Source organism: Lutra lutra, chromosome 10, assembly GCF_902655055.1.
Source record: "Lutra lutra chromosome 10, mLutLut1.2, whole genome shotgun sequence".
NCBI classification, from domain to species: Eukaryota; Metazoa; Chordata; class Mammalia; order Carnivora; family Mustelidae; genus Lutra; species Lutra lutra.
The window spans coordinates 10460749-10488747 of record NC_062287.1 but is presented as its reverse complement, the minus strand read 5'-3'; the positions used below and the strand labels follow the sequence as shown (position 1 = coordinate 10488747).

The window sequence follows — 27999 nt, the reverse complement described above, 5'->3', positions numbered from 1 at the left end:
CAGGAACACAAGCGGGGAGTGAGAGAGGGAAAGCAGGCTCCCCGCCGAGTAGGGAACCCGATTTAGGGGTTGACCCTAGGACCCTGGGATCATGACCTGGACTGAAGGCAGATGCTTAACGACTGAGCCACCCAGGCGCCCCTCTTTTTCTTTTTTTAAAGATTTATTTATTTGAGAGAGCGTGTACACACACACACACACGTGAGTTGGGGAGGGGCGGGGGGGAGGGAGATAGAAAATCCCAAACAGGTTCCACAGGGTACAATCTGATTCCTCACCACCCTCCGGCCCCATACAGCTATGCAGTTATCCTAATATTAAAGGATACTTTTATTAAAAAGACTTTACTTACCTGTATCTGTAGTATCAGCTCTGTGTTATATTGGATTTTCAAGTTTCCCATTCTGTTTCACTGAGTATCTGTTCTTAATTCTTTAGGATATATATCCATATATATTTGTGACTGGCATGGGTATTATATATACCCAGATACATACATATATATATTTAGAATATATACCCATATATATATATGGGGTTACTGGGTCATGTAACAATCCTGTGTTTAACTTTCTTGTTTTAATATTTCTAAAGAGGGTGGTTTTCATAGCTGCCACATTATCACATTTTAAAAATTAATAATTCCTTAATCCCCAAGACCAGTGTAGAAATCTCTCTCTTCATCTCATTAATGATATGTCTGCAGTTGGTTTGTGAAAATAATGATCCAGATGACGTTAAACATTAAATATGCTTGAGTGTCTTTTAAGACACTCTTTATCTATAATTTCCCCCTCTTTCCTTCTTGCACTTTATAGTCCAGAGAAATCAAGCTCTTTGTTCTCTCAGATTTCGTGTGTTCTGAAACTTGCTGATTTCAATCCTGTGGTATCTTTCAGTGGATTTTTCAGTCCTGTCTTTCCTAGAGACTTAGATACTTAGTTGACATGACGGTGTCACAGGTAGTGTCGTGTGTATTGTGTATCTTCTGTTTTGTCACAGCGAAGAAACAGGTGATGTCCCATTGCCCTCTGTGTGTTCAGAATATTATCAGCTTGATCTGTTTATTATAAAATCCCCCACCGAGTGTTTTCTGCAGTCACTGGTGATGGTTGCTGCAATGCTTTTATTTTATTGGTAATTTCATAACTTATTAGTTGGGTTCTTTTTTTTTGGTTGTTAACACATAACGCGAAGTTTACCATCTTAACCATTTTTAAACGTACAGTTCAGTAGTATTAAGTATGTTTGTATTGTCGTGAAACAGATCTCCAGAATTTTTTTATCGTGCAAAACTGAAACCCGTGTCCACTCAACAGTAATTCTCCATTCCCCCTCCCTTCAGCCCCTGGCAGCCACCGTCCTGCTTTTCTATGAGTTTAACTGCTCTGAGTGGAATCCCACAGTATTTGTCCTTTTGTGACTAGCGTCCTTCACACAGCATAATGTCCTCGAGGTTCATTCCATAGCCTGTGCCAGGGTATCCTTCCCATTCAAGGCTGAGTCCTACACTGTCGTATGGAGATAGTACACGTCATTGTCCATTTATTCATCAGTGGGGATTTGGGCAACTTTCACTCCCTGGCTGTCATGAACAGTGCTTCTGTGGACACGGAGGTGCAGAGGAAGTGCAGAGATCTCCTCGAGACCCTGCTTTCAGGCCTTTTAGATGCATACCCAGAAGTGAGATCTCTGGCTCGTGTGGTCGCTCTATTTTTATTTCTTTGACAAATCCTTGTACTGTTTCCCATAGCAGTCGCTGCACCATTTTATTTTATTTTATTTTTTTTAAGATTTTATTTATTTATTTGACAGAGAGAGATCACAAGTAGACAGAGAGGCAGGCAGAGAGAGAGAGGGAAGCAGGCTCCCTGCTGAGCAGAGAGCCCTATGCAGGACTTGATCCCAGGACCCTGAGATCATGACCTGAGCCGAAGGCAGCGGCTTAACCCACTGAGCCACCCAGGCGCCCCCGCTGCACCATTTTACAATCCCGCCAGTGGTGCACGAGCCTTCCGATGTCTCACCACATCTTCCCCAGCACTTGTTATTCTTTGTGGGTTTTTCTAATAGTCATCCTGGTGGGTTTGAGGTGATAGCTCAGTGTGGTTCTGATTTGCGTATTTCCTTAATGGCTGATGATGTTGAGTGTCTTTACATGTATTTATTGCATCTGTATATCTTCCTTGGAGAAAGGTCTGTTCACATTCTTTGACTGTTTTTAATATTGGGTTATTTGGTTTTTTATTATTCTGTTGCAGGAGGGTTTTTTTGTTTGTTTTTTTTAAAGAGCTGGGATTTTTTTTTTTTTTTAAGATTTTATTTATTTATTTGACAGACAGAGATCACAAGCAGGCAGAGAGGCAGGCAGAGAGAGAGGAGGAAGCAGGCTCCTTGCTGAGCAGAGAGCCCGATGCGGGGCTTGATCCCAGGACCCTGAGATCATGACCTGAGCCGAAGGCAGCAGCTTAACCCACTGAGCCACCCAGGCGCCCCATGTTGGAGGAGTTTTTTTAAAATATATTCCATACGTAGGTGTCGTAGCAGATATACGATTTGTGAAAATGTTCTCCCATTCTGTGAGTTGTCTTTTCACTTTCTTGACCGTGTCCTTTGAAGTCTGAGGTTTTTCACTTTGATGCTAATTATCTGTTTTTCCTTTGGTTGCTTATGCTTTGGGTGTCATCATCATCTCTAAGACACCGTTGCCTAATCCAAGGTCATGAAAATGTGTGCCTGAGTTTTCTTCTAAGAGTTGCTCTTGAGGGTCTGGTCTACTTCGAGTTCATTTTTGTAAGGGTGTGAGGTAGGAGTTAAAAATCACTCTTTTGCATGTGGCTATCCCGTTTTCCCAGTACGACATGTTGAGAAGGTATTTTTTTCCCTGTTGAATTGTCTTGGTACCTGTTTCAAAAATTTAATTGACCATTGGGGCACCTGTGTGGCTCAGTCAACCGACTGAGTCAAGCGTCTGACTCTGGACCTCAGCTCAGGTCTTGATCTCAGGGTCATGAGTTCAAGCTCCACACCGGGCTTCATGCTGGGCGATTAAAAAAAAAAAAAAAAGATCAATTGACCATAAATGGGAGGGTTTATTTTTGGTCTCTCAGTTCTTTTTTCCCATTGATCTGTGTGCCTGTTCCAATGCCAATAGCATACACTCTTGATTACTGCAGTTTTGTGTTCTTTGTGGGGTTTTTTCCTTTATAAATTAAATGTCCTTCATTGCTCATCTGTCAAAATTCACTTAACTTTAGTGCATTGATCTTTTATCTAATTACCTCTTATCATTAGATAACTATTTTCTGTGGATTATTTTGGGTTTCTCTCATAGGTAATTATTATCTATGAATTGTCATGACTGTGTTTCTTATTTTCCAATCTTTATATTCTTTTTTTTTTTTTTTTTACTTTTGTATTTATGTAAGAGAGAGCGAGGGGAGGGGCAGAGGGAAAGGGAGAGAGAGAATCTCAGGATTCCCCTGCTGAGCTTGGAGCCCGACGCAGGGCTTGATCCCACGACCCTGAAATCATGAACTGAACCAAAACCTAGAGTCAGACTCTTAACTGACTGAGCCACCCAGCTGCCCTAGTTTCTTTTATTTTCTTATTGAATTGGCCAGAACATCCAGAACCAGGGTGAATAAAAGCCCTGATAGTAGACATTTTTGTCTTAGTTTTGATTTTAAAATAAATGTGTTTTACATTTCCCAATTAAGTATAAAGTTTGCTGTAGGCTTTTCATGGCTTCTGTTTCTTAGCCTACAAATACTGTCTTTACTTCTCAGCTGGCTTGGGTTTTTTATTCCTGAATACAGGTTGACTGTTGTTATTAAGTACTTTTTCTGTACTTACTGAGATGATGATTCCTTTAAGCATATTCTGGTGCTCTATTTTCTCCTATTAACTCAGATTTTGTTCTGCAGTTACCTCCACTTGTTCTTAATATTTGCTTTTGGGGGTACATTTTTGGATTTTATCTGCTAAAACCTTGGGTTTTTTTGTTTGTTTTTTGTTTTTCACGTCTGCAGTTGTATGTGAGTTTGTTGTTTTACCTTTCTTACTATTCTTGGATGGGTTTGGGCTATAGCTAGGTGTTAGGCTGGTTTCATAAAATGAATTGGGGACTATGTTCTCTATGCTCCAGGATAGTTTGTATGAGATTAAAAATACCTGTACTTGAATGTTTGATATTTAGCTGATGTTTTATGATGACAGGTAAAGAGATGACTTGTCCAACAGAGACGGGATGTGGATTTTACTCTGTGGAGTAAGACTTCAGAAGTCAGTATCCATCGCATTCTCATGGCTCGTTGGCTCATCTTAAGGTTACCATAGAGCTGTGAGTTACTCCTGTGTCTCTGGCACAGGGTGGTCAAGTTGTTCCACAGATGAGCCATTGTAGTGAAAATTAGGGAGCATATCGAGTTTTGTGAATGCTTTTGCCTTTTTTTCCCCACCATACAGCCAGCAGGGCATTGTTTCCTGCATGTAGACTAACGGAATTTCTGCTTATCTTACAGAAGTGATAGACCTTACCCATGATAACAAAGACGATCTTCAAGCTGCCATTGCTTTGAGTCTATTGGAATCCCCCAAAATTCAAGCTGATGGAAGAGATCTGAACAGGTTATTGAAGTCATCTATCATCCTCGCTCCCCTCATGAGTGTCTAGGCTGAAGGTGGTAATAGCTGTGGATGCCAGTGAGGGACCATCCTGCCAAGGTCTTTTAATTGCATCCCAGTGAAATTTCTTTTAGGGGAAAATTTAAGTTCACATTAACTTACTTACTCTTTGGTTTGCTCTTTGACAAAGCCAAACACAATAAGGGTCTTACAGTGGCTATGGTCTTGAGTAGAAGCCTGCAGGCTGTGGTAGTACAGTCGCTGGAGCGAGAAATCCCATCGTCGTGCAAGCATCTGACAGTATCTATTCCCTCTCTCAACCCAGAGCCTTTGTAAACTTCAAGGGGCTGTTGCCAGCTCTTTGAAAATGAAAGTTATCACTCAACTACCCCATCTCAGGAGGGACCAGGACTATCTTTTTTGAACTGGTGCTCATTTGGTGATTGTCTGGTATTGATCGTAAACCATCAGTTCTGATGGTGGGTGGTCGGTTTCCAGACACGTTCATTCCCTCACACCACTGAGCTCTTTCTTCCAGGGAAACCTAGGGCTGAGTTTTGTGCCGTAGGCCGTTGAAAGGCTCTTATTGTTAGCAGAGTGTCTCTCTTGCCTTTTTCAATGGCAAGGTCTGAGATAGGGCACTGTTGAAATCTAAAACTTGTAGTATGGTAGCCATAAATAGGCTTGAGCATCAGCTCAGTTCCATCATGGACCTTAGAAGTCATATTCTCTGATGGAAGGATTAAGATCTCTGTCTAAATCTCACTTTTCACTTGTATTATAATTTTATAATTACTATATAGCCAGCAACGACCCAGTAAATAGTGGATCTGGCGTTTTTGGATCATCCAAGGAAGATTACCAATATTCTCCGTATATACTACCTTGTTCCTTCCCTTTTTCCTTTCTGGATATGTGGTGTGTCGGCACCAAACAGGATGCATGAGGCAGCCTCCACAGAAACGAAACGCTCCAAGAGAAAACGCTGTGAAGTCTGGGGAGAACATCCCAACCCTAACAGCTGGAGGAGAGTCGACGGGTGGCCCGTTGGGCTGAAGAATGTTGGCAATACATGTTGGTTTAGTGCTGTTATTCAGGTATGATCTTTTTTTTAAAAGATTTTCTTTATTTATTTAAAAGAAAGCAAGCACACGCGGGGGGAGCGGCAGACAGAGGGAGAAGCAGACTCGTTGTGGAGCAGGGAGCCCGATGTGGGGCTCCATCCCAGAACCCTGAGATCATGACCTAAGCCAGAGTCAGACACTTAACTGACTGGGCCACCCAGGTGCCCCTCAGGTGTGATACTTTTTGAGACAACTGTTTTTTCTGGAAGCAACTTTGTAATTTATTCAACTGAAATGTGAGAAACATAGTTTTAAAAAATGGGAACACATATAAGACTGGGGTGTTTTACTTTCCCTGGCATTACTGTGTGTTGGTTGCTTTCCTGTGTTTGGCTTCAGATGCTCTGGTGTCCAAATTGGGCAATACTAAAAACAAAATATCCCGTGGTTTAGAATACAGTTGTAAAGATGTTGAATAGGTGTTTTAGATCAGCATTTCCTGTCACATGTTGGAGCAGAGCCAGAGTTCGTAAGGGGAAAGCATTTGTCGGTAGGGGTCACAGCCATCCAGGCAGGAAATGATGGCGGCCTAGAGTAGAGGAGCTGCATAAGCCTTGAAGGAAGAGAAGTGCAAGCATTTTAGAGCTGGGTGGGAGATCAGATCTGCAGGATTTGGCGGAGCAATTGGATATAGGGTTGAGAGTTGAGAAAGACTCCAAGGTTTCTAGCTTGAGGACCAGGCGGATGACGGTGCCAGTTGATGCAGGAAGAAGAATGTTTGGGGGAGGGTGTGAGGAGTGGGATCTCCCTTCAGTGTTACCCACGCTGAGTTGAAAGTGCTGCATGAAGAAGCATGTAGGCAGTCAATGACATGAATCTGTGGTTTGGTAAAAAAGATCTGGGCTACAGGTGCCGCTCGGGGACTCGGTAGCTTATAGACGGTGCTAAAGCCAGAGAGTGGATGAATTCCCCTAGAGAGAGCGTTGCCTCTCTGGAGTACACCCCACGCACCTTAATCTTGGCAAGGCCGCATTGCAGCTCTTGATCCTGCCCCTCTATCTTCTCCTTTGTACTTGACGTCTACACAGCTGCTCAGCCGGAAATGGAGGCCTCCCTTTCCACACACAGGATCCAGCTTCCTTCAGCTCACTCTGTGGCCGGCGCTGTGTTCGCACTGGGAAACAGCAGTGATACATCACAGCTGTTCCTCTCGTAGAGCTTCCTTTGAAAAGAGTGGGACAGACAGTAAAATAATATCAGGTGTTGTGAAGTGCCATAAACACGAGTGAGGGACCGCCTGAGTGGCTCAGTGGGTTAAGCCGCTGCCTTCGGCTCAGGTCATGATCTCAGGGTCTTGGGATCGAGCCCCGCATCGGGCTCTCTGCTCAGCGGGGAGCCTGCTTCCCTTCCTCTCTCTCTGCCTGCCTCTCTGCCTACTGGTGATCTCTCTCTCTGCCAAATAATTAAATAAAATATTTAAAACAACCAAACCAAACAAAACATGAGTGAGGGCAGGAGGAGCTGGACGGGGAAGGAGGCCTTTCCGATAAGGTGGGCATTTGGGCAGAGACCTGAGGGAGGTGAGGGAACGCACGCTGTAGTCACAGAAAGGGCACTGCAGACAGGGAGGAGCCAGGAAAAAGACCCCAGTTGGGGAGCTTGCTCAGTGTGTTGAGAAATAGGAAGAGGGCAGGACTCGAGGGTGGGGAACAGACCGCGAGGAGCTCAGAAAGATGTGGAGGTGAGGTGGGGGAGCTGGGGTTCGTGAGGAGAACTTAGGGATTGTCTGTGAGCTGGGAAAGTATTGGAAGGTTCAGAGCAGAGAAGTGAAATGATCCTACTTCTGTTTGAAAAGATGACATTTGCATTTGCATTGAGAATAGGATGTTGGAAGGAGTGTGGCATCAGGGATATCAGTTAGTCCTTTCAGAGAGAGCAGGGGAGAGAGCTTGAGAACCCTGGCTGCCTTCACACCCTCCTCAGCCTTCACACCTGTGGGGATGTTGAAAGAAGCAGAGAGTGTCACTGAGCAAGGTTCCTGCCTGAGAAGACAGGATGTGGAAGCTGGAGGGAGGGACTGGTCCTTAGTAGGAATAGAGTGGGAGGGACAGGAGAATAGTAGGGGAGAGGGCAAGGAAGACATGGCTGCAGATTACAGTTGAGGTAATTTCCAATCATCCTCTCTGTGGTGTGAACAACCATTTTCTGAGGCCATGGAGAAGGGGCAATGTTGGATGTTAAAGGGAGGGTCACCGCGGACAGTGGGAAGCCGGTTGGCACCAGGATACAGTAGGAGGATTTCTACAGATTGGAAGGTCTCCTTCAGGGTGTTGACCTTAAATGCATAGTGACGTCAGTATGGGCTGTTTATATCAGGACTTTTTCTTAGAAGCACTCTGAGACTCTTTAGTGGAAAATGAAATTTATTTAGGTCGGAGGCTTTGCTGGGTTCGAGGAAAGTTTGAGGATTTAGTGAAGGATGGTCAAAGATGATTCAAAGCTAGAGAGAGGGAGAAATGAAGACAGGGAGGGACTGGTGGTTAGGGGGGAACAGGAGGCATCCATTTGCTTGGGTCCTTGGTGGAGTCAAAGAACAGATGTCCTGAGGGGGACTTGGATCAGAAACGCCGGAAGACAGGTCATGGTTCAAGAGCAGGATTTTCTGAATTTGTGGCCTGAGAGTTGGCTGTGTCTCAGGAATCGACCTATCCTGGGTGTGACCTCAGGTGTGGGTGTGGAGATGGAATGGAGGACTGTGGTACTAGAGATTGATGCTTGCAAAGCCCGGGAGTCCCCGGGCTGGGCGGAAGTGCTTGTGTTCCCTCAGCAAACATTAGCGGAACACCCACTGTGTGTCCAGCCCCGTTCTAGGCCCCTGAGATAAGGGAATGAATAGAACCCAGATGGGGCCTTGCCCTCATGGAACTTCAGTTTTTGTGAGGCAGGAGAGTGTACTGCGAAAGTAACTACTTCAGTGGCCAAATTGATGAGATGTGTTAGCTTGTGATCAGTTGATAGGAAAAGACCAGGGCAGGGCACACAGAATTGCCGTGGGAAAGAGTGGAGCAGGGTGCAGTACAGACTATATTGGTAGGTAAGGCCTTCTGGCCCCAGGGATGAGGTTGGAGCAGGAGCCAGATATGTGTGAGGTGGAGGCGTGAGCCAGGCGGTTTCTAGGGAGAACATTCCAGGGAGGGAAAAGCCCAGAGCAAGGGCCCCAAGGTAGGAGTGGGCTTGGTGTGCTCCCTGGGACGTCCAGGACACTAGGAGCAGAGGGGGAGTCATTGGAGGTGAGGCTAGGGAGTCACTGTGGGTTCAGAGCAGAAGGATGATGAACTCTGAGCCAGATCTTAACAGGCTCGCCGTGGCTGCTGTGAGGAGAACAGAATGGGAGTGGTGAGGGGCAGGTGGCGTGAACTCTACAGGGAGCTGCTGCAGTTGTCCATGGGACGGGACAGGTGACAGTGGCCTGGACCTGGCTAGAAGCCATGGAAGTGGCGAAGAGGTCGGGTTCTTGATTTATTCAGAGAGCAGAGCTAACAGGATGTCCTATTGGGTCGGGTGTGGACAGGACCTGGGAGAGGAAGAAGAGCCGTTGTCCTGGGGCAGGTGTCCGTGAATCAGGAGCTTTATTTCAGTCCTTTCAGGAAGACAGAGGAACCCGTGTGGCAGGTGAAGTGGTACAGGGCAGGCCCTGGAGGCAGAGAGAGGCTGAGCAGTGACACGAGTGAGCAGTGGCCCAGGGGAGCAGTGAGGGGAGACCGAGAAGGGCCCTTGACAGGGACGGGAGGGAGGAGGTGGTTCTAAGGAGACCCCCGGAGGCAGAGTCCAAGGGACCTCTTCCCCGCTGGATGTGAATAGTTATGGAAGAGGAAGGATTCAAAGATTCTTCCGGAGTTCTAAAGTTTGGTGACTGAAGGAGGATGTAATGAAGTGATAACGGAGAAGCAACAGACGCTGGAGGGCCGCAGGGGTGCTGGGTGGGGAAATGTCATCAGCTCACACATCGGGGGCTTTTAAGAATGGCGGTGTCTTTGGGGAAAGCCTGGTTTGGGCGAAGGAGAGGGTGTAGGGTGGAGTGACCTGCACGTGGAGAGCCAGTATTCTCGTGGCAGAGAATTTCTGGGACGTGTGAGGGCATAGTCAGCAGAGCGGGAGTGACGCCACAGGAGGGGACAGGTGGGGTAGAAAGAGAAGAGAATGGGTTGGGACGTCTGGGTGGCTCAGTGGGTTAAAGCCTCTGCCTTCAGCTCAGCTCATGATCTCAGGGTCCTGGGATTGAGCCCTGCATCAGGCTCTCTGCTCAGCGGGGAGCCTGCTTCCTCCTCTTTCTCTGCCTGCCTCTCTGCCTACACGTGATCTCTGTCTGTCAAGTAAATAAGTAAAATCTTTAAGAAAAAAAAAAAGAAAAGGACGGGTTGAAAAGAGAGCAAGCAGTCCCACCGTGGCTACAGAGAGAACGTTGGTGGAACAGCAGGACCCGCTTTAAAGGCACTGCCCGATTGTGTGCTTACCCCGTTGGTGGCATCCCAGTCGGGTCGGGAGAGTGGGAGCGAAACTGGAGGCCTGTTGTCTACCCAGGATGTTGCCTCTAGAGTTTTCCATCGGGGTCTTTCCTGAGGGGTTTCCTCTGAGGAGTGTGTCAGGATAAGGAACTATATTCATATATAAGGGATTTTTAAAAACATTAACCTTCCGAAGATATTCATGGTAGATTTGTGTATAATTTACAAGTAAGCCAAAGATTCCTGCTGTTAAATTTTTTTTTTTTAAAGCAGTTCTTGGGACAGTGAGTGGAGAATAGCCCACGTTACTGTACTCACTGCCCAGCTTTAGAAAGAAATGGTACAGCTCCCGTGGCTGCCCAGTCCCTGCTGTGCCCATCCCAGTCATAGCCTCCCTTCCCCACAGGTAAAACCGCACCTGCGTGTATCCCAGACCAAATGCCATGTTGTTTTGTATATAATTAAACTTACTATAAACATTTTAATACTTTATTTTTCTGGGACTTTCTTCCACACAGTATATAGCTTTGAGATTTCTCCGTGTTGATCCTGTAGCTCTCAGGCAGTCCCTTTCAGTGCTGTGTAATAGTTCATTTTATGAAAACTTTTTTTTCCACTGTTTTAATGGGTACATAATGGTATATCACGTACACGTACCATACCTTATTTAATTCATCCCTCTCGTCATTCATGATGTTTTTGGGTTTTCCTAAAAGAACCAATATTCCGTCAGCTCAGTTTGTACCATAGCTATCATTCCCTCAGACAGGATAGAGGGAGAAATAGCAGGGGACAGTCGCCTACACTTTCAAGTAAAAGAAATACTTTTCCGCTACAGTTATTTGGGAAGAAAGGCTACAAATCTCTTTCTTTCTTTCAGTCTCTCTTTCAACTGCCTGAATTTCGAAGACTCGTCCTCAGCTATAGTCTGCCACAGAATGTGCTTGAAAACTGTCCGAGTCACACTGTAAGTTGGTGTGGAGAAGTCCTCCCTCTCATCCCAAAGGCTTTTAAATTGTGGACAGAGGTGATAGCTGTGATGTCCTTTGGCTTGCGCTAGGATTTGTTTTCATTTTCAAATGGATTTTTCCTTCTTTGTCACATGAAACGGGTTTGCAAAAATGCAAAGTTAAGTAGGAACAAAATTAGAAAAACAGTTCGGTGGAGTGTCATCCTGATAGTCTTCACTTTTTTGCCTCTGGGTGGGAGATTCAGAAATTCTGAATCACAGAAAGTGTGTGTGGCATCCTGCAGTGCTTTTCCTCAGCCACTCAGGCCGAGTGATGCAGAATGGGTGACCTGATGCTGGAGGCCTGGACCTTCTAGAAGGTTCTGTGGTCAGCTCTCACCCAAGGACGTGGCCTCCTGCCAGCACTCTTAACTCTTGCCAGAATTTCACCTTGGGGGTGCATTTCCTAGCAGGAGGGAGGGCGGCAGCTTCAGAAGGTAAACATTTTTGCTTTTCCTACAATATTCCCTTCCTGGCTTCCACATAGATAGTCTTCAGTCGAAGGTAATCCCCTACACAGACCTCGTCAGAGGACATGTAAGATGGTTTGAGTCCTCACTGATCTAGATCTAGGTAAATATAAATTAGGGAGGGATCACTGACAACTTTTCTCTTTCATGTGTTCTAATTTTCTGAATGAGGGGTTGTAAGGGCACACATTGTTGTCTCTGCAGGAAAAGAGAAATATCGTTTTTATGCAAGAGCTTCAGTATTTGTTTGCTCTGATGATGGGATCAAATCGCAAATTTGTAGACCCTTCAGCAGCCCTGGATCTCTTAAAAGGAGCATTCCGATCACCTGAGGAACAGCAGGTACGAGAAGCCCGTTATGCTCATGTTTTCCTCCCAATTCTGTGATGTTTGAAGTCATGCCTTGTGGCTATTCCTGTGACGTGGCTTCAGGTCAGCTGTGTAAGAGGCTCTGAGCATGACTACGCAGGACGAGAAGTACACAGGGGCTGTCGGAGTAGAGAGGAGGTTGAAAATACCTCTGGGAATCCTAGCAAAGGGTCACTGACAAAAGGAAAGCCCTCTGTCTGCACCTCTGCCTTGGGATGGCCCAGATAAAAATCTTATTTTTAATATTGTCTAAACCTAAGTTGAGCAGCTTTTCTGAACAGTCTTTCTCTCCTGGACAGTAGTACTTTCCTTTCCTTACTTCTGTTAAAAAAACAAAGCTGTCTCCAGCAGACGAACACCTGCTTCATAAAATTAAGTTTTCCCTTTGTTTTCTAAAGGTCCTAAGTTCTTCTAAATTCTCAGAACATTTCATAAAAGTTTCTTTTCTCCATTAAGTCTCAGATTGTTTTAGAGGATTAGAGTCTGTTCTGTGGACCTTTTTAGTCTTTTCTTTTCTTTTCTTTTTTTTCCTATTTTTAAGGCCTACCTGGAAGATTCTGTTTGTTGGTTTGTTACAAATAGATGTGGCTCAAGTGGTGGTTTTCCAATTCCCTCCTAGCCACAAGCTGGTCAGCCCCTGCCCTCTGTCTCTGCAGTGGCTGGGTTCCAGGGTTTCTTGTCTCTTTCTGTTCTTTGTCCTTAATAAAGAAATCCTCCCATAGTCCTATGATCTTAATCATTGGCGGGTTAAGGGCAGATTTTCATTTCCCTAAGTGTAGTGTTGGGTCTAACTCTTATGCAATTTGTGCCTCTCTTGTAGCAAGATGTGAGTGAATTCACACACAAGCTCCTGGATTGGCTAGAGGACGCATTCCAGCTAGCTGTGAATGTTAAGTGAGTGTTGAGGATTTGTTTGTCCCACCTTCCTACTCACAGTGGTCCAGCAAGAACTAGGATGGGAGGGGAGTTACTCTTCTCCAGTAGAAATTGCTGGTTTTTGCCAAACTTCCTGGGGTAACCACTCAGAAACTTGTCATTTTGTATCCTCCTTGCTTTTGGTTTTCCTCTCTGAAGATGTAAGTAATCCTCTCAGTCTCAGTCTGCCACCTTTGACCGAAAGTCGGGCCATAACTCTGAATTTTGTTAAGACATCGCCTATGCTACAGAACATATTAAAAGGTCAAATCAATCCTAGATGCGAACGTGGGAAATAAAATTTAGTCATTGCAGTCACTGAAATGAATTTCAGAAGTGAAATTCAGGGCAAAGAATACAAGTATCCCCTTTTGAATACAGATGCTAAGGAATTTTCTAAATTGTTTTTACTCCAAGTAAAAGAAATATGTGTATCATAGGATAGCTTTGCACGGTAGGATAGCTTTGCACGGAGCATCTCACATAGTAACATAGTAACACTTCATTTAAGGTGGGCCTGTCCATTTCTGTTGTGCCACAGGGAAACTTATGTGTTTATTTGCAAAACTGCACAAGAGGGTTGATTCTTGCTTTTGTCCTATTCTAGAATCTGTATACATCTGTCATTGGCTAGAGATGTATATATTGATTTTATATAGATACATGTATTTTCCGGCATGTAGGACTCTCCCTCAGCTCCTCACAGCCAGGGATCATGCCCGTATATTTGCTCAATTAGTATTTAAACTGAACCAACCCGTGACTAATTTTGGACTATGCCCGGCTCTTTGGAGGTCGATGAAAATGTCCTATTTTTGCTTTTGAATGATGGTTAGCCTTAGTGTGGTGCTTATCTGATCCAAATGATAGAGAACTGTTTCCTTTTTTTTAAAAGCAGCAATCCCAGGAACAAATCTGAAAATCCAATGGTGCAGCTTTTCTACGGTACTTTCCTCACTGAAGGGGTTCGTGAAGGTAAATTCTTCGCTCTGTTAGTTCTAGAGTCGTGACCATATCTGTATTAGTCGAAAAAGGCTTTCAAGTCAGGCATTTCCAGGCCTGAATATTGATTCCACCTCTTAAATACGTGTGTAACCCTGACAAACTGTGAGAGTGCCTGGATCCTCAGTCTCCTCGTCTGTAAAATGGGCACAGTGTTTCCCTCAGAGTTGTCAGATGAAATTGTATAGTTGTATAATACTCACACAGCCCAAATGTACCATTAACGTCTAGTATTAATGTCAGTTTTCTCTGTGTTGTTTCCGATCTCAAAAGGTTTTGTTGAGTCAGACTGCCAAAAATATTTCTCTGCTCTAGAGGCTTAACTAAGCTCCGTGTTGGTTGTGTAATTTTAATTTTTCTTCACTATGGAGAATTTTTTATCATCTAGATAGAGCAATCTAAAAATTCCCATGAACTCAGCCACCTTTAGTTCATGGCCAGACATTCCCTAACTCCTTTCTTCTCTTACCCTTCCGATATTCTCTGTAAAACAATGCAACACCACTATTCACTCCGGAAAAGTAGCATTTAATATCAGATATCCAGTCAGTGTCCAGATTTCCAAGTTGTTTTATAATTTTATATGTTGGAGGGGTGGGTGATGTGTTTATTTTTTACAGTTTGTTTTAATCAGGACCCAAATGTGGGTCATTTCATTGATACGTCTTTTAAGTTTCCTATCAAAATCTGTACACTATCCCCCCAATCTCTTTTTGCCTTGGAATGTATTTTTTAAGAAACCAGGTGGTTGGTTCTCTGCGATTCCCCACAGTCTGAAATTTCGCTACTTGCACATCCATGATTTCACGTTCCTCTCTACTCCTCTTTTTATAAATTGGTAGTTGGATCTAGAGTTTGACCAGATTCAGGTAGGGCTTTTCTCGGCAAGACATTGACAAGAGGTGGCGTAGTCTTTGATGAGGAGGCACGTCGTATCTGCTTGTCTTCCTTCCTGTGACAGTAGCAGTAGCTCACGATTAGTGCCTGGATCCACTGGTTTGTTGGAAGCGGCCCTAACAGGCTTAAGTAACTTCTAATGGTTCTCAGCAAGTTGCCGAACTAGGAAAACCCTGCCTCTGTGATGCCAGAAAAAAAGGCTTCAGATAATACTAGTGAGGTCTTTAAAAAAGCCATCTGTTTCTTTGCCTAGGAAAGCCCTTTTGTAACAATGAGACCTTCGGCCAGTATCCCCTTCAGGTAAATGGTTATCGCAACTTAGACGAATGTTTGGAAGGGGCCATGGTGGAGGGTGACATTGAGCTGCTTCCTTCCGATCATTCAGTGAAGTATGGGCAAGAGGTAAGTTGGATATTTTTATTTGCTGTGCCAGTGACAAAACCAGTTAAGTAGGACCGAGCTTTTTGGCAAACTGTCTTCCCATCTGATAGTAAATAACTTTACACTTAACAGATGTCGAACTAGTAGTCTGAAGGTCTCTCATGAGTTGATATGAGTTAGTCAGTCTTAGTGTTTGATAAATAAATTCTTTGCTGAAAGTATTGAATTTGAGTTAATCATATAAAGGTTGTATGCTGCTTCTGATGTTTTAAGTATGATCAAGTTTCTCTTTTTCTGTTGAAGCCTACCTGTACCAGTAGGGAGAGCCCACTGCCTCCATATTTTCGGAGGGTAAAAGTACAGTGATTAACTCCTATGGTATGCCATTTAGAATATTTTCCCTATTATAATATTTACTGTTCTTCATAGTAAATTCTGCCTTTGCTTTTAAAATTTTTCAAATTTAACGTTCATTGATTTTGGGGGGTTGGAAAGAAAGGGGGCAGTTGGTGGGAGAGCAAGGGTAATTAATGCCTCAGAATTCCAGTTGGATTAAGAATTAGTGAATTTGGAGCATAACTGCCAATACCACACAGCTTGGCTTGTTCTCCTTTCATTGTATATTTTGAAACAAAACCGTGGGCTTATGTGAGTCCAATTGAGTAACTATTATCGGAGAAAGCAGAGCTTTTTTTTTTTTAAATCGGGAGCCTGACATGAGCCGTGTGGAAGGGTGGGAGCTGTAGGGCAGCGTGGGCATTGGGACAGAGCTGCTGCCTCCTTAGCTTTTTGAGGCCAGTGCTGACTCCTGGATGGGAGCCACAGCCTCTGTCCCGTCTGTGCACAGCTGATGCACGCTCTTATGAAAGAGAGGGGGTGTTCACCAGCTACCTAGACCTCTGGAAACCTTTATTCAAGAATGGGAACACTATTTTAAAAAAAGAAAAAAAAAGGAAAAGAAAATCATTATGCTTATTTAGATTTACCCTGAGGTAGCTGGACAGGCTTTCTGGATTCATCTCATGCCAACAAAGGAAAGAGAACTCAGCCACCTGCACCTTTGGTAAAGGGAACGTCTTAAAGCTGTTCTTACAGACCTGCTGGCATACAGGTGAATTGAACAGAAATGCCTCTCCTGATTTAGCTCTTCCTTATCTGTGATCAGGAACAGCTGAGATTTTTTTTTTTTTTTTAATAAGTCATTGCTTTCTTTTCTTGAAGCTTAAGGTAACATCCCAGGTTGCTTTGATTGGGTCCCTTGTGAGATATCTATAAAGTCTTAGAATTCAGAGATTTTCTCATAAACTTGAGCACTCATAATCATGAGGCTCTTTCAAGTTTCTTATTTTAGAAAGAAAGGGAATTCAAATTACAGTTAATATACTGTAAATAAATAGTATACACACACACACACGCACACACACACACATCTCCTGCGCTGATTCATGGAGATAATTGGCTCCTTAGTTCTATGCTGCTGCTTGGGTCATAATTTCTGACTCCTTGGTCAGGCTGCCCATTCTCTTCAGGTTTTGACCCTCTTTTGACTTCTAATGACTTGGTAAGCAGTGAGGATTCTTGGCGCAGCTCACCTACTTAAGGATGGGTATTTCTGAGGATGATAGTCGAGTAAAATGTTGTTGACTGGCTTATAAATTTGGAGTCTTGACGAAAGTTTCACCACATTCTCTGAGAGGGCACAAGGCTAAGTGGTCATCTTAGTATTTGGGATTAAAAACAACAACAACAACAAAAAAAACCTCTAGGGTGAATTTGATTTGAATATAAATTCTGTGCCAGAAGAAGAAAGTTTAATGAGGGATGTTTTAAATCCGGCTTTTGTGGTTTCCTAATTAACTTCTTTCTTTGGCATTTCTGCTTCTGACATAGCGTTGGTTTACAAAGCTACCTCCAGTGTTGACCTTCGAACTCTCAAGATTCGAGTTCAATCAGTCCCTCGGCCAGCCAGAGAAAATTCACAATAAGCTGGAATTTCCTCAGATCATTTACATGGACAGGTGAGTTCTGTGGTTGAGTGTCTTCCTGGTGTATGACAGAGGGAGAAGGGAGCATTTACCAAGTGTAGTGTGCGTAGGAATCGCCTAGGGGTCTCGATGATATGCAGATGTGGAGTCACTGGATTCTCTGGCTCTAGGTTGGGGCCCAGGAGTTGGCATTTCGGAGACGCCGTCAGGGTGATGCGGGGGATGTGTGTCGTCTCGGGACAACTTGAGTAGCTGGGCTTCCGGGGACAGCCTGCTCATTCTGGGGAGAGGCAGAGTGTGGAGCAGCCGCAGGGCATTTCTTTCCAATCTCAATAGTGTTTGTATTCCTAAAAAAAAAAAATTCCTAGACAGACTTCATAGGATTCTAATGTTTTTAAAGTCTGGTTTATTGATGTATAGTTTACACACAAAACAATATTACCATTCTTTCGGCGTAGAGCCAATGAGTTTTGGCCAACGTCTGTAGTCAAGTAACCACCAGCACAGTTAGATGTAGCGAATTTCCGTCCTCCAGAAGGTTCCCGCGTGCCCCTTGCAGTCAGTCTCTTTCCCCCACCCTCGGCCCTAGCAACCAGCTGACTTGTTTCCTGGCCCTGTACTTTTGCCATTTCTAGAATGTCACAATAGTGGTGTTAGTATTCGGAACACACTCCGTTGTGGTTGTCTTCTCACACTGAGGACAGTGTGTTGGGAATTCATCCATACTGAGTCGTATTTCACTGCAGTGATACTCCAATGTCTTCCCATTCGCCAGTCGACAGACATTTCAGACGTATCCGGTTTTAGGCTATTGTGAATAAAGTCTTGGTGTGGTTTTAGTGCTTCTGGGTAAAAGCAGTGAGATTGCTGGGTTGTATGAAAGGTGTATGTTTAATTGTATAAGAAATTTCCAGACGGCTTTCTAAAGTGGCTGTGTGATTGTGCTTTCTCGCCAGTGGTGTATTAGAGTTCCATTTGCTCCAAATCTGCCCATAATTGGAATCATCAGTCTTAAATTTTAACATTCTCGTGGGTTTGTAGGAATATTGTATTTTTCTTTGGACACGTATCTCCCCGGTAACTGTCGATGTTGAGCTTCTTTTCGGTGCTTAATTAATGGTCATTTGGATATTTTCTTCGGTGAAGTGTCTTTTCAGATCTCCTGCCCATTTTTTAATTGGGTTGATTGTGTTCATCCTGGGTTGTAAAGAGTGAGTTCTTTGATAATGTTTTGGATACAGAACCACATAGTCCCCATCTGTGCTGTCTCTTCCATTTTCTTACCAGTGTCTAGGAGACAACAGGTTTTTAGCTTTGATAAAGTCTAATGTATCAATTTCTCTTTTGCAGTTTGTGTTTTTATATTCTAAGAGATCTTTGCCAACCCAAGGCCACGAAGATTTCTTCCATTTTTTCTTCTAGAAATTATGTAATTTTAACTCTTACATATTCATATCTATGACCCACTAGGGTTTATTTTTATATATATAGTATGAGATGAGGGCTTTTGTTTTTGTTTTTGTTTTTTTGTAGGGGAGGGCAAGGAGGCATGTGGATGTCCAGGTATACTTTCCCCCATTCAATTACCTTGGTACTTTTGTCAAAAATTAATTGAGCATGTAGTTGTGGGTCTATCTGAAGTCTCTATTTTATCTATTGTCTAATCTTAAACCTGTGAGTGACACATTGTCTTGATTACTGTGGCTTTATTGTAAATCTTGGCATCAGATCATGTTAAGTCCTATAATTTTTTTTTCTCCAAAATTATTTTGGCTATTTGATCCTTTGCATTTCTAGTAAATATTAGAATTAGCTTGTCAGTTAACTACCTAGTAACTGTTGGGATTTTGATTGGCATTATGTTAAATCTCTAGATCAATTTGGGGAAACTATTTTGAATTATTTAATCCATGAACGTGGTATAGCTCCATTTATTTAAATCATTAATTTCTCTCAACATTGTTTTGTAATTTTTAGTATATAGGTCTTGCATATGTCTGAGGAAATTTTTACTGAAATAAGTCATTCTTTAGATCTTCTAATGGTTTCTAAAAAAATTCTGCTTTCCATTTGTTCTTCACAAGTATACAGAGATTCAGTAGATAATTTCCCGCCCCTCTCTTTTTTAATTGACTTTATATCTTTTGGCTTCACTAAACTCAGTTACTAATTCTGATGCATTTTTGTAAATTCTTTGGTCCTTTCTATGTAGACAATTATGTCATCTGCAACGAAGGGCAGTTTTACTTTTTCCTTTTCTATTTATATGTCTTTCCTCCCTCCCTCCCTCCCTCCCTCTTTCTCTCTCTCCCTTCCCTCCCTCACTTCCTTGCTTCCTCCCTCCTTTCCTTCCTTTCTTACACTGGCCATGCCTCTAGCAAAACATTTAGTAGAAGAGACAAGAGTGGACATCCTTGCATTGTTGCTGATCTTAGGGGAAAAGCTTTGTCTTTCACCATTAAGTGTGATCTTAACTATATGTTTTCATAGATGCCCTTTGTCTGTTTGAGGAAGTCCCTTTGTATCCCTTGTTTGCTGGCACTGTGTGCCATTAATGCTTTTAAATATAAATTGTGTTTGTGGTGTTATCCTTCACTTAGGTACATGTACAAGAGCAAAGAGCTTATTCGAAGTAAGAGAAAGTGTATTCGAAAGTTGAAGGAGGAAATAAAAGTTCTACAGCAAAAACTGGAAAGGTGAGTCGTAACCCCTTTGTGCTTAGAAATGTGAAACAAAGATTAGAACGTTAAAACCAGATAATTTGCTTAAATTTAAAAATTAATTTGGATGTTAAGTATTAACTAGTGTGTTCTATAGAATAGCTAAGGAAAATTCTCTAAGCATGAAGCAGTCTGTACGAAGGGCCGGAATATCCGTGGGTCAACAGTAGTCCCAAGGGCTGGTGGGACACAGAGTCATGCGGTCAGTCCCTGGCAGTGTTCTGAGTTAATAGCCTTTACTTTTTCTACTCCCCTCGTTGTCATCTTCACACACACGAGAGAGGTAACCATCACGGTACTATAGTCCCTCTGTCTCGGGAAGGCATTTTCTTAAGGATCTGGGAAAGCTAAAAACAAAAACAGTGCTGTTCTACCTGGAGCAGGTGCAAAATGACTCAAAGGGCTGACCGTTGTGACACAGACAGAGTCCTCCCTCTCGTGGAGGAATCTTTTCCTTTTTGTCAATTCGTTTCCCACTGACTGTTTCCTGAAATCACCCCATGACTTTCTAAGGAGGAATCAATGTAATTTCTTTCTAGTAAAGATTGATCCCATTGATTTAGCATTTAAGAAGGAAATCCCATATAACGTCGATGGCTTTTCCCCCCTTTATCTACTTCAGTGTTGCTGTGACCACCACCCCTCCTCTACCCACTCCATTGTGTGGTTGTTCGTTTCTGTGAGAGGCAACACTTTCTCTACCAGCCCAAGGTAGACCCTGCTCCTGTAGGTCCCTGTTTCCAGCTTCCTGTCTCTCACATGGGAAGAACTTGTCCAAGGTGTTCAGTGATCAATTCTCTAGTTATCTTATATAGACTTAAGCTGAGGATTGATTCTTCAAATACTGTCCTGGAAGTGATTTACAGGACTCTACTTGCGGCTATATTTTACTTTTAAGGTGTTAGTGGTGGCTTGTAAGATTGGAAAAATGTAATTGTTTTTATAGAACCAAATATACCTGATGTATTATAACTTAGAAAAACTCAATCTGCCAGTACCCAACAGGGTGTTCTGACTTTAAATTTTAAAATAGAGTATAGGAGCATTTCCTGTAGTATGATACTACTTTAAAAATAAATAAATAAAATGACTTTTAAGGGACACCTGGCTGGCTCAGCCAGTAGAGCATATGACTCTTGATCTTGGGGTTGTAGGTTTGAGCCCCATGTTGGGTGTAGAGATTATTTAAAAATAAAAGCTTTAAAATAAGTAAATAAATAAAATAACTTTGAAAATCTCAAATAATTTTATTTGGGTAGTTAAAAAAAACTGCTTATCTAAGTGTGACCTGCTCCTGGTAGCGGATATACAGAAACTGGTAGCGGATACCAGTAGGTAGTAGAACCAAGATGGGAGTGGGTGACTTTTATGATCTGTTTTACACTCTTTCGTATTTGAGTTTTTGTACCAGGCAAATGCATTATTTTTATCAGGAAACAAAGGTTCACCATTTCTTCTCTAGGATACCTTGATATAATAGAAAAATGAGATTTCTTGCATATAGTGTAGACATCTTTTTTAAAGCTACTTTTGTTCAGATTCTACTAACTGAATACAGGTGTAGCCTTGCATGAAGCAGTGTGTCTAAAGGAATTAATTCAGTAGAACAGGACAATGATTATGTCAGAAAATTGAAGCCAGGTTTTTTAGAGGAACATTTTTTCCTGAAGTTTTGTTACTAGTATCGTATGAAAGTGTTAAAGGGCTGGTTGTAAATGATGACATGCGATCCTATGGCCTATTGTGTCTATGCAGCATTTCTAGTAAGAAATGTTTCCTTTGGTCCAGGCCAGTCGTGTGTAAATTAGTTCTTTCCACAAGCCTGTGTGCTTCTGAAGGCCATGTCTGTGGTATAGACTTGAGGTTCAGGGCCTGTCCTGTATAAGTTCACCGGGGGTGGGGGAGACGGTGGGTGGGTAGGATGTGGAGGAAGATGTCATGGAGAAACTAGATCTTGAAAGGTAGGCAGTTTACTTAGATGCGCCAATAGTAGCTGAAATAAAGACAAGAAAATACATCTAAGGAACAGTATGGTTTTCTAAGTTTCCTCTGAGTTGACGTATTTGGCATCCTTTTCAGGGAAGGCCACTGCTCTCCACGACAGCCAGCTGCTAATTCCACCTCTCCTTCAAATTAGTGAGGATGAAGTGTCTTTGCTCCCTACCCTCTAACATGTGGTTGACTTTGAACTGCATTGTACTTTATTTCCACTGGTATTCTCATTTCATAATGTCCTTTTTGATACAGACACAGTTTTCTTTCTTCCTAGTTCTGTACTTTTTTCTTTCTTTTCAAGTGCCTCCCTATCCCTTTGTAAGTGGAACCCCATAATTAGAAGATTCACCTGACCCAGCCAGTGAACCAGTATTATTTAAATGCTGTCCCCTCTAGTGAATTACAGAGTTCATTAAAGTTCATATTTTTACTGAGTCTCACATGTACTGGTAATGACAGAATATTGGATAGTATTAAAATAATTTGTTAATTATTTTGGTTATATATTGAAGATATGTATTATTTACTAATCTCAAAGAAATCTTCAGTAATTTGTGACTGGGCTAGGCCGTTGAATGAGTGCATGAATAATAGGGTACTAATAAGGACCTTACAAAAGAAAGATTTGCCAGTTTTTTTCAACTCTATCCTTTATGAACACCTACTTTTCATTTCCAGCTTTCTCTCATTGTTCTTAATTTCCAAGTAGGGGTCTTAAGGGTAGCAAAGAATAGACCCTTGGGTACCTGTACACCAGCGTGATTTTCAGATTTGCCTACCGCTGATATATCTGTTTTCCTTTAAGAAATAGAATTTACTTTTCTGGCCAGAGCCTAGATGTGACAAGCTATCAAGAGAGAGCATTAACAGACATGACTTCAATTAGGCGCCCATTTGAAATGTTTTCTGCCAGATGTAAACCCGTGGACTTGCCAGTTTTTACTTTTGTAGAGAATTCTCGCCTTATGGACTGTTGGATGCATCGCCTACTGCATAGCCTTCGGGAGTAAGCCTGTGCGTGGGGTCCACGCGGTAGCAGAGGGTCTGTAAGCGAGCCGCAGGGTGCCAGACAGACTCGGCCAGTAGAGCGTCATTGTCTTTGCCTCCTAGGTACGTGAAGTACGGCTCAGGCCCAGCTCGGTTCCCGCTCCCTGACATGCTGAAATACGTTATTGAATTTGCGAGTACAAAACCGGCCTCGGAAGGCACCGCGTCTCAAAGCGATGCTCACACAATGTTACCGCTTTCGTCAGCACACTGCCCGGTTTCTGACCTGGCATCCGAGGAAAGGTAATGAGAGCAGAGGTTTAAAGTAGTGCACCTGGTGCGGGGTGGGGGCACCTGGCTGGCTTATTCGGGGGAGCATGCCACTCTTGATCTCAGGGTTGGGAACTCAAGTCCCATGTTGGGTGTGGAGATGACTTAAAAATAAAATCTTAACAGCAAAAAAAAAAAGATGGTACACATTGGGGTCTTTGTGTAATTTGAACTGTGCCCCAACTTCCCACCTGACCAAAGATTCCCCCCATTAGAGGGCAAGGGCTATGAGTTCTTGGTCTTAAAGGAAAGCGTTTACCGCCCACAGAGGTGGGAGTCTTCCTGATTCTCACCAGGGCACTCACTTGTCTTGCCCACAGGATGGGTGGGATTATTTCAGAGGCTTCTTGAATGATCTGCAGTGGTGTTCAAGCCCCACCAAGCGTCCCTTGATTTGAACCAGCTATAAGCTGGCTGCCACCCAGGGATTGCCCCCCGCTCTCACACCTGCTGAGAAGGATGCTCCACCAAGTCAACCTCAGGGAAAGATTTATTCCTGAGTAGACAATTAAAACATGTTCAAGAACTGGCAAGACGTTGAAGAGGACAGCCAAGAGGGGCTTACTTGGCAAGGAACCAGGAAGCCAGGTCACATGAGCCCTCTGATTCTCTTCCAGTTCAGATCAGATTGGCTGTATGTGTCCTGGCTAATAAAATCACTAGAACCCACTGGGAAAGAGTCCGTGCTTCACGTATGTTGCTTCCATGTATTTTATTCAGTCTTCTGCATCACGGAGACTCTGTAGTGATGCCTCAATATTGCCAGTCCCGTCCTGTCTTCTTTGAACTCTTCCTTCACATCCCTTCTTAGAAGTGATAAGAGCCTAAATCATAGACTCAGACAGATCTGGGTTTAAATCCCATAATTTACTAGCTGGGTGAGCTTGGGTAAGTTGTTTAATTACCTAAACCTTAGGTTTGTAACTAGTGAACTGGGCATGATAATAGTATCTGCCTAAGAAGCAACTAGTGTTAAATGAGATGATGCATATAAACACGTGGGTTGGCTCAGCGCAAATACGCGCTACATTATAGCAATACTTTTCCATACAGCAATTAGCATTACAAAGTACACTGAGGCCAAGGCATATTTTGGAAATTATCATGTGAATGCGATTTTTATCTTTCCTCAGTTCAAGTAAAGAAAGCTCTTCTCAGGATGTTGAAGGTACCTTTTCTTCTCCTGAAGATTCTCTGCCTAAGTCTAAGGCAGTGAATAAGCCACTTGCATCTTCCCGGTCTTCCATGGAAATGCCGGCCCAGCCAGCTCCTCGGACTGTCACAGATGAGGAGATAAACTTTGTTAAGACCTGTCTTCAGAGGTGGAGGAGTGAGATTGAACAAGATATACAAGGTTGGCTCTTTTAAAGCTTGTTAGACAATGACTCTTTCCCTTTCCGCTGGAAGTTAGGCATAGATGATGGAGAGGCACGACTTGGGAGTTGGGAGGCTTCTGGACTTTCAGTTCCTCCCATCATACAACTGTGGAAAGATCCCTCCTAGAAACCCTCCTCAAAATTTCTGGGAACTCTCAGGACTCTTAGACACTCACAATCACCTTCAGCTGGGATTTTTCTAAACCTTCTGATTTCTGTTCCTGTAGCTTATGTGAACTCTGGCTTTAGTTGACCTGGACTTAAAATTTAGCTCTCGTAGATTTCCACGTTTATGAATCTTGTCTGTATGAAGCAGGTTTTATTGGAGGCTGATGAGGCAGAGAGTGTTCGAGCAATGTACACGATGTAAAATGGAATTATTCAGCCTTCTGTTTTTTGTATTTTTAAATATTTTATTTATTTATTTGACAGACAGAGACCACAAGTAGGCAGAGAGGTGGGCAGAGAGAGAGGAGGAAGCAGGCTCCCTGCTGAGCAGAGAGCCCGATGTGGGGCTCAATCCCAGGACCCTAAGATCATGACCTGAGCCCAAGGCAGAGGCTTAACCCTCTGAGACATCCAGGCGCCCCTCAGCCTTCTATTTTTAAAGGTCTTTTGGCCTCATTGTCCTGTTGCTCAGACTCTCCCTCCTTCCCTTCCTTTCTTTTATCTAGGGAGCTAAATAAATAAATAAAATAATCAGATCAGTCAAATCCCATCAGTCAAATTAAATCATCAAATCCAGACTCCTCCCACGTTCTCATCACAGAAATTTTGCCCTGCCTTTTGCTCTGCCTTCTCCTCTTAGGTCCCATCTCAGGGACATTCATTTTACACCCAACATGACCCATGAAGGTTTTTTTCTAAATGGAGACTGTTTCTTTTGGGGGAAATTTTGGTGCCAATTATAAGAGATACTTTTTTAAACCCTTAATGGAATTAGGTTAAACTAAAAGCCTTCGTAACCTAGAGCACTAGCTGCCTGGAAGGCCTCCAGTCCTTTGTGGTTATGAAGTGAGGCTGAAATCGTCAGAACCCCGAGAAGCAGTTCTCTTTGCTTGGCCGAAGCACCCCATGTGGCATGGAATGACATCATTTTAACTAAGTTTGTGTGTGTGTTTTTTTAACAGATTTAAAGAACTGTATTGCAAGCACTACCCAGACTATGGAGCAGATGTACTGTGACCCTCTCCTTCGGCAGGTAGGATGCTAATTGATGGGAAGGTAGTCAAGCCATGTCCTCATGTGCGGACGCAGACCAGAAAGAAAAGTGGGTAGTTTTCTCTGAGACTGAATGGGAACCTCCCTGAGTTAAAAGAATAAACTTAGGACAGAAATAGGTATTTTTCTGTTTATTTTTAGGCCGAAACAAGGATGTCTCTTCTACTAACAATAAAATTTAAGACATATTTGTTTTGATTCTGCCACCTGCTATTTTTTTATGCAGTAGAAAGGTTTGCTGTCAAGTGTTAAGAATTTCTCATCAAGTGGTCCTTTAAGTCGTGTGGTGGGGAAAACCCCCACCAGAGATGGTACCCACCCTTGCCAAAATTTTGTCATCCACGGCGATGCTTTGCTTATTAGCAGCATGCTTTCAGGCTTTGTTTCCCTGAAAACTCCAGAAGGGAATGTGGTTAAGGCAGAAATTCTTACTGTCCACATAATTTTTGTTGGGCATACCGTCGTGGGCATGGAGGGGAAAAGATGCCGCCATCCTCCGCACAAGTGCCCACTGGCTTCGGCAGGTAGTGGGGAGCCCTGTCTGCTGCCAGGTCTCACGAGGCACTGCAGGGACATGCCCTGTAAATCCTGGGTTTTCTCCCTCTGCTCTTCTATATCATTTCAGAAATGTCCCCACCAGAAAAACCTGTCAACGTACTGATTGAAAGCAGGTTGAACTTGATTATCTGGCCGATTTGCCTTCTTATCATCAGCACCTACTTGGTACCTAAAGCTTTGCTCTGTTTTCTCCATATTGAAAAAAACAAATGCTTTTTTTTTTTTTTTAAAGATTTTATTTATTTATTCGACAGACAGAGATCCAAGTAGGCAGAGAGACAGGCAGAGAGAGAGGTGGAGGCAGGCTCCCTGCAGAGCAGAGAGCCCGATGCGGGGCTCGATCCCAAGACTCTGGGATCATGACCTGAGCTGAAGGCAGAGGCTTAATCCACTGAGCCACCCAGGTGCCCCAACAAATGCTTTTCAAATGCTGAAACCAACAAGTATGGAGTTAAAAGGGTCCTCGCCCCAGATAGGTGGATGGGTCATTGGGCAGAAGAAATGTAGGGACCGTATGAGTGGTTTGTGATGAAATGTGCCAGCTTGAAATTCAGTATAGACCAAGAGAGTGTAGTACATGTTTCCCAACCTGAGTGGTGATGCTGATTTCTACTTTTAGATAAACTGAGTTTGGACTTGGGGGGATAAATTGGTCTGCGTTACCTTTGACTTTAGATCTGTGACCTTAGGAAATTAAAGAGTCATCGAGTAGGTCAGGAATTGAAACATAATTGGTAGATTCCAAGACTGTGTTTCTGTTAGTTCACATTGAATCGTCAGGATGTTTCCCTTAACCCCACACTAAGCACGTGTATAGTCAGTTTTCTTATCGGATGGTTGATGGTAAGTTTGGATTTTAATGACCTAAAACGTCCTTTACTTTGCTTCATCTGACTCTGGACTGTGTCTTCTGCCCCATAGGTGCCTTATCGCCTGCACGCCGTTCTCGTTCATGAAGGGCAAGCCAATGCTGGACACTACTGGGCCTATATCTATAATCAACCCCGACAAGTCTGGCTCAAGTACAATGACATCTCTGTTACTGAGTCTTCCTGGGAAGAACTTGAGAGAGATTCTTACGGGGGCCTGAGGAACGTTAGTGCCTACTGTCTCATGTACATAAACGACCAGCTACCCCACTTCAGTGCAGGTAAAAATAGCCTGGTAGAAGCCCTCCTCACAGAGGGGAATGCTCTTGTAGTTTTGTTTTTGTTTTTGTTTTTTTAGATTTTATTTATTTGACAGAGAGAGATCACAAGTAGACAGAGAGGCAGGCAGAGAGAGAGAGGAAGAAGCGGCTCCCGCCGAGCAGAGAGCCCGATGCGGGACTCAATCCCAGGACCCTGAGATCATGACCTGAGCCGAAGGCAGAGGCTTAACCCACTGAGCCACCCAGGCACCCGCTCTTACAGTTTTTAAGAAAAAATTTAAACTATGGGGCATCTGGATGGCTCAGTGGGTTGAGCCTCTGCCTTCGGCTCAGGTCATGATCTCAGGGTCCTGGGATCAAGCCCCACATCGGGCTCTCTGCTCGGCGGGGAGCCTGCTTCCCCTTCTCTCTCTGCCTGCCTCTCTGCCTACTTGTGATC

At 43.4% G+C, this 27999-nt stretch overlaps 1 protein-coding gene across 4 annotated transcripts in view; it reads left to right on the top strand.

Moving 5' to 3' along the window:
* The window catches only part of USP28 (ubiquitin specific peptidase 28), a 66783-nt gene that overhangs the window by 21122 nt on the left and 17662 nt on the right, over nucleotides 1-27999 (top strand). For 2 of the 4 annotated variants that reach the window (XM_047691421.1, XM_047691419.1), the window contains exons 4-16: nucleotides 4524-4629; nucleotides 5564-5723; nucleotides 11076-11162; nucleotides 11879-12016; nucleotides 12864-12937; nucleotides 13857-13933; nucleotides 15111-15259; nucleotides 17129-17256; nucleotides 19824-19919; nucleotides 23049-23228; nucleotides 24389-24609; nucleotides 25762-25832; nucleotides 27332-27560. In XM_047691421.1, the coding sequence (XP_047547377.1) occupies nucleotides 4524-4629; nucleotides 5564-5723; nucleotides 11076-11162; nucleotides 11879-12016; nucleotides 12864-12937; nucleotides 13857-13933; nucleotides 15111-15259; nucleotides 17129-17256; nucleotides 19824-19919; nucleotides 23049-23228; nucleotides 24389-24609; nucleotides 25762-25832; nucleotides 27332-27560 (1716 nt within the window). Of the gene's footprint in view, nucleotides 1-4523; nucleotides 4630-5563; nucleotides 5724-11075; nucleotides 11163-11878; nucleotides 12017-12863; nucleotides 12938-13853; nucleotides 13934-15110; nucleotides 15260-17128; nucleotides 17257-19823; nucleotides 19920-23048; nucleotides 23229-24388; nucleotides 24610-25761; nucleotides 25833-27331; nucleotides 27561-27999 lie in introns of all 4 variants that reach the window. The other 2 variants (XM_047691420.1, XM_047691418.1) reach the window with 1 other exon arrangement.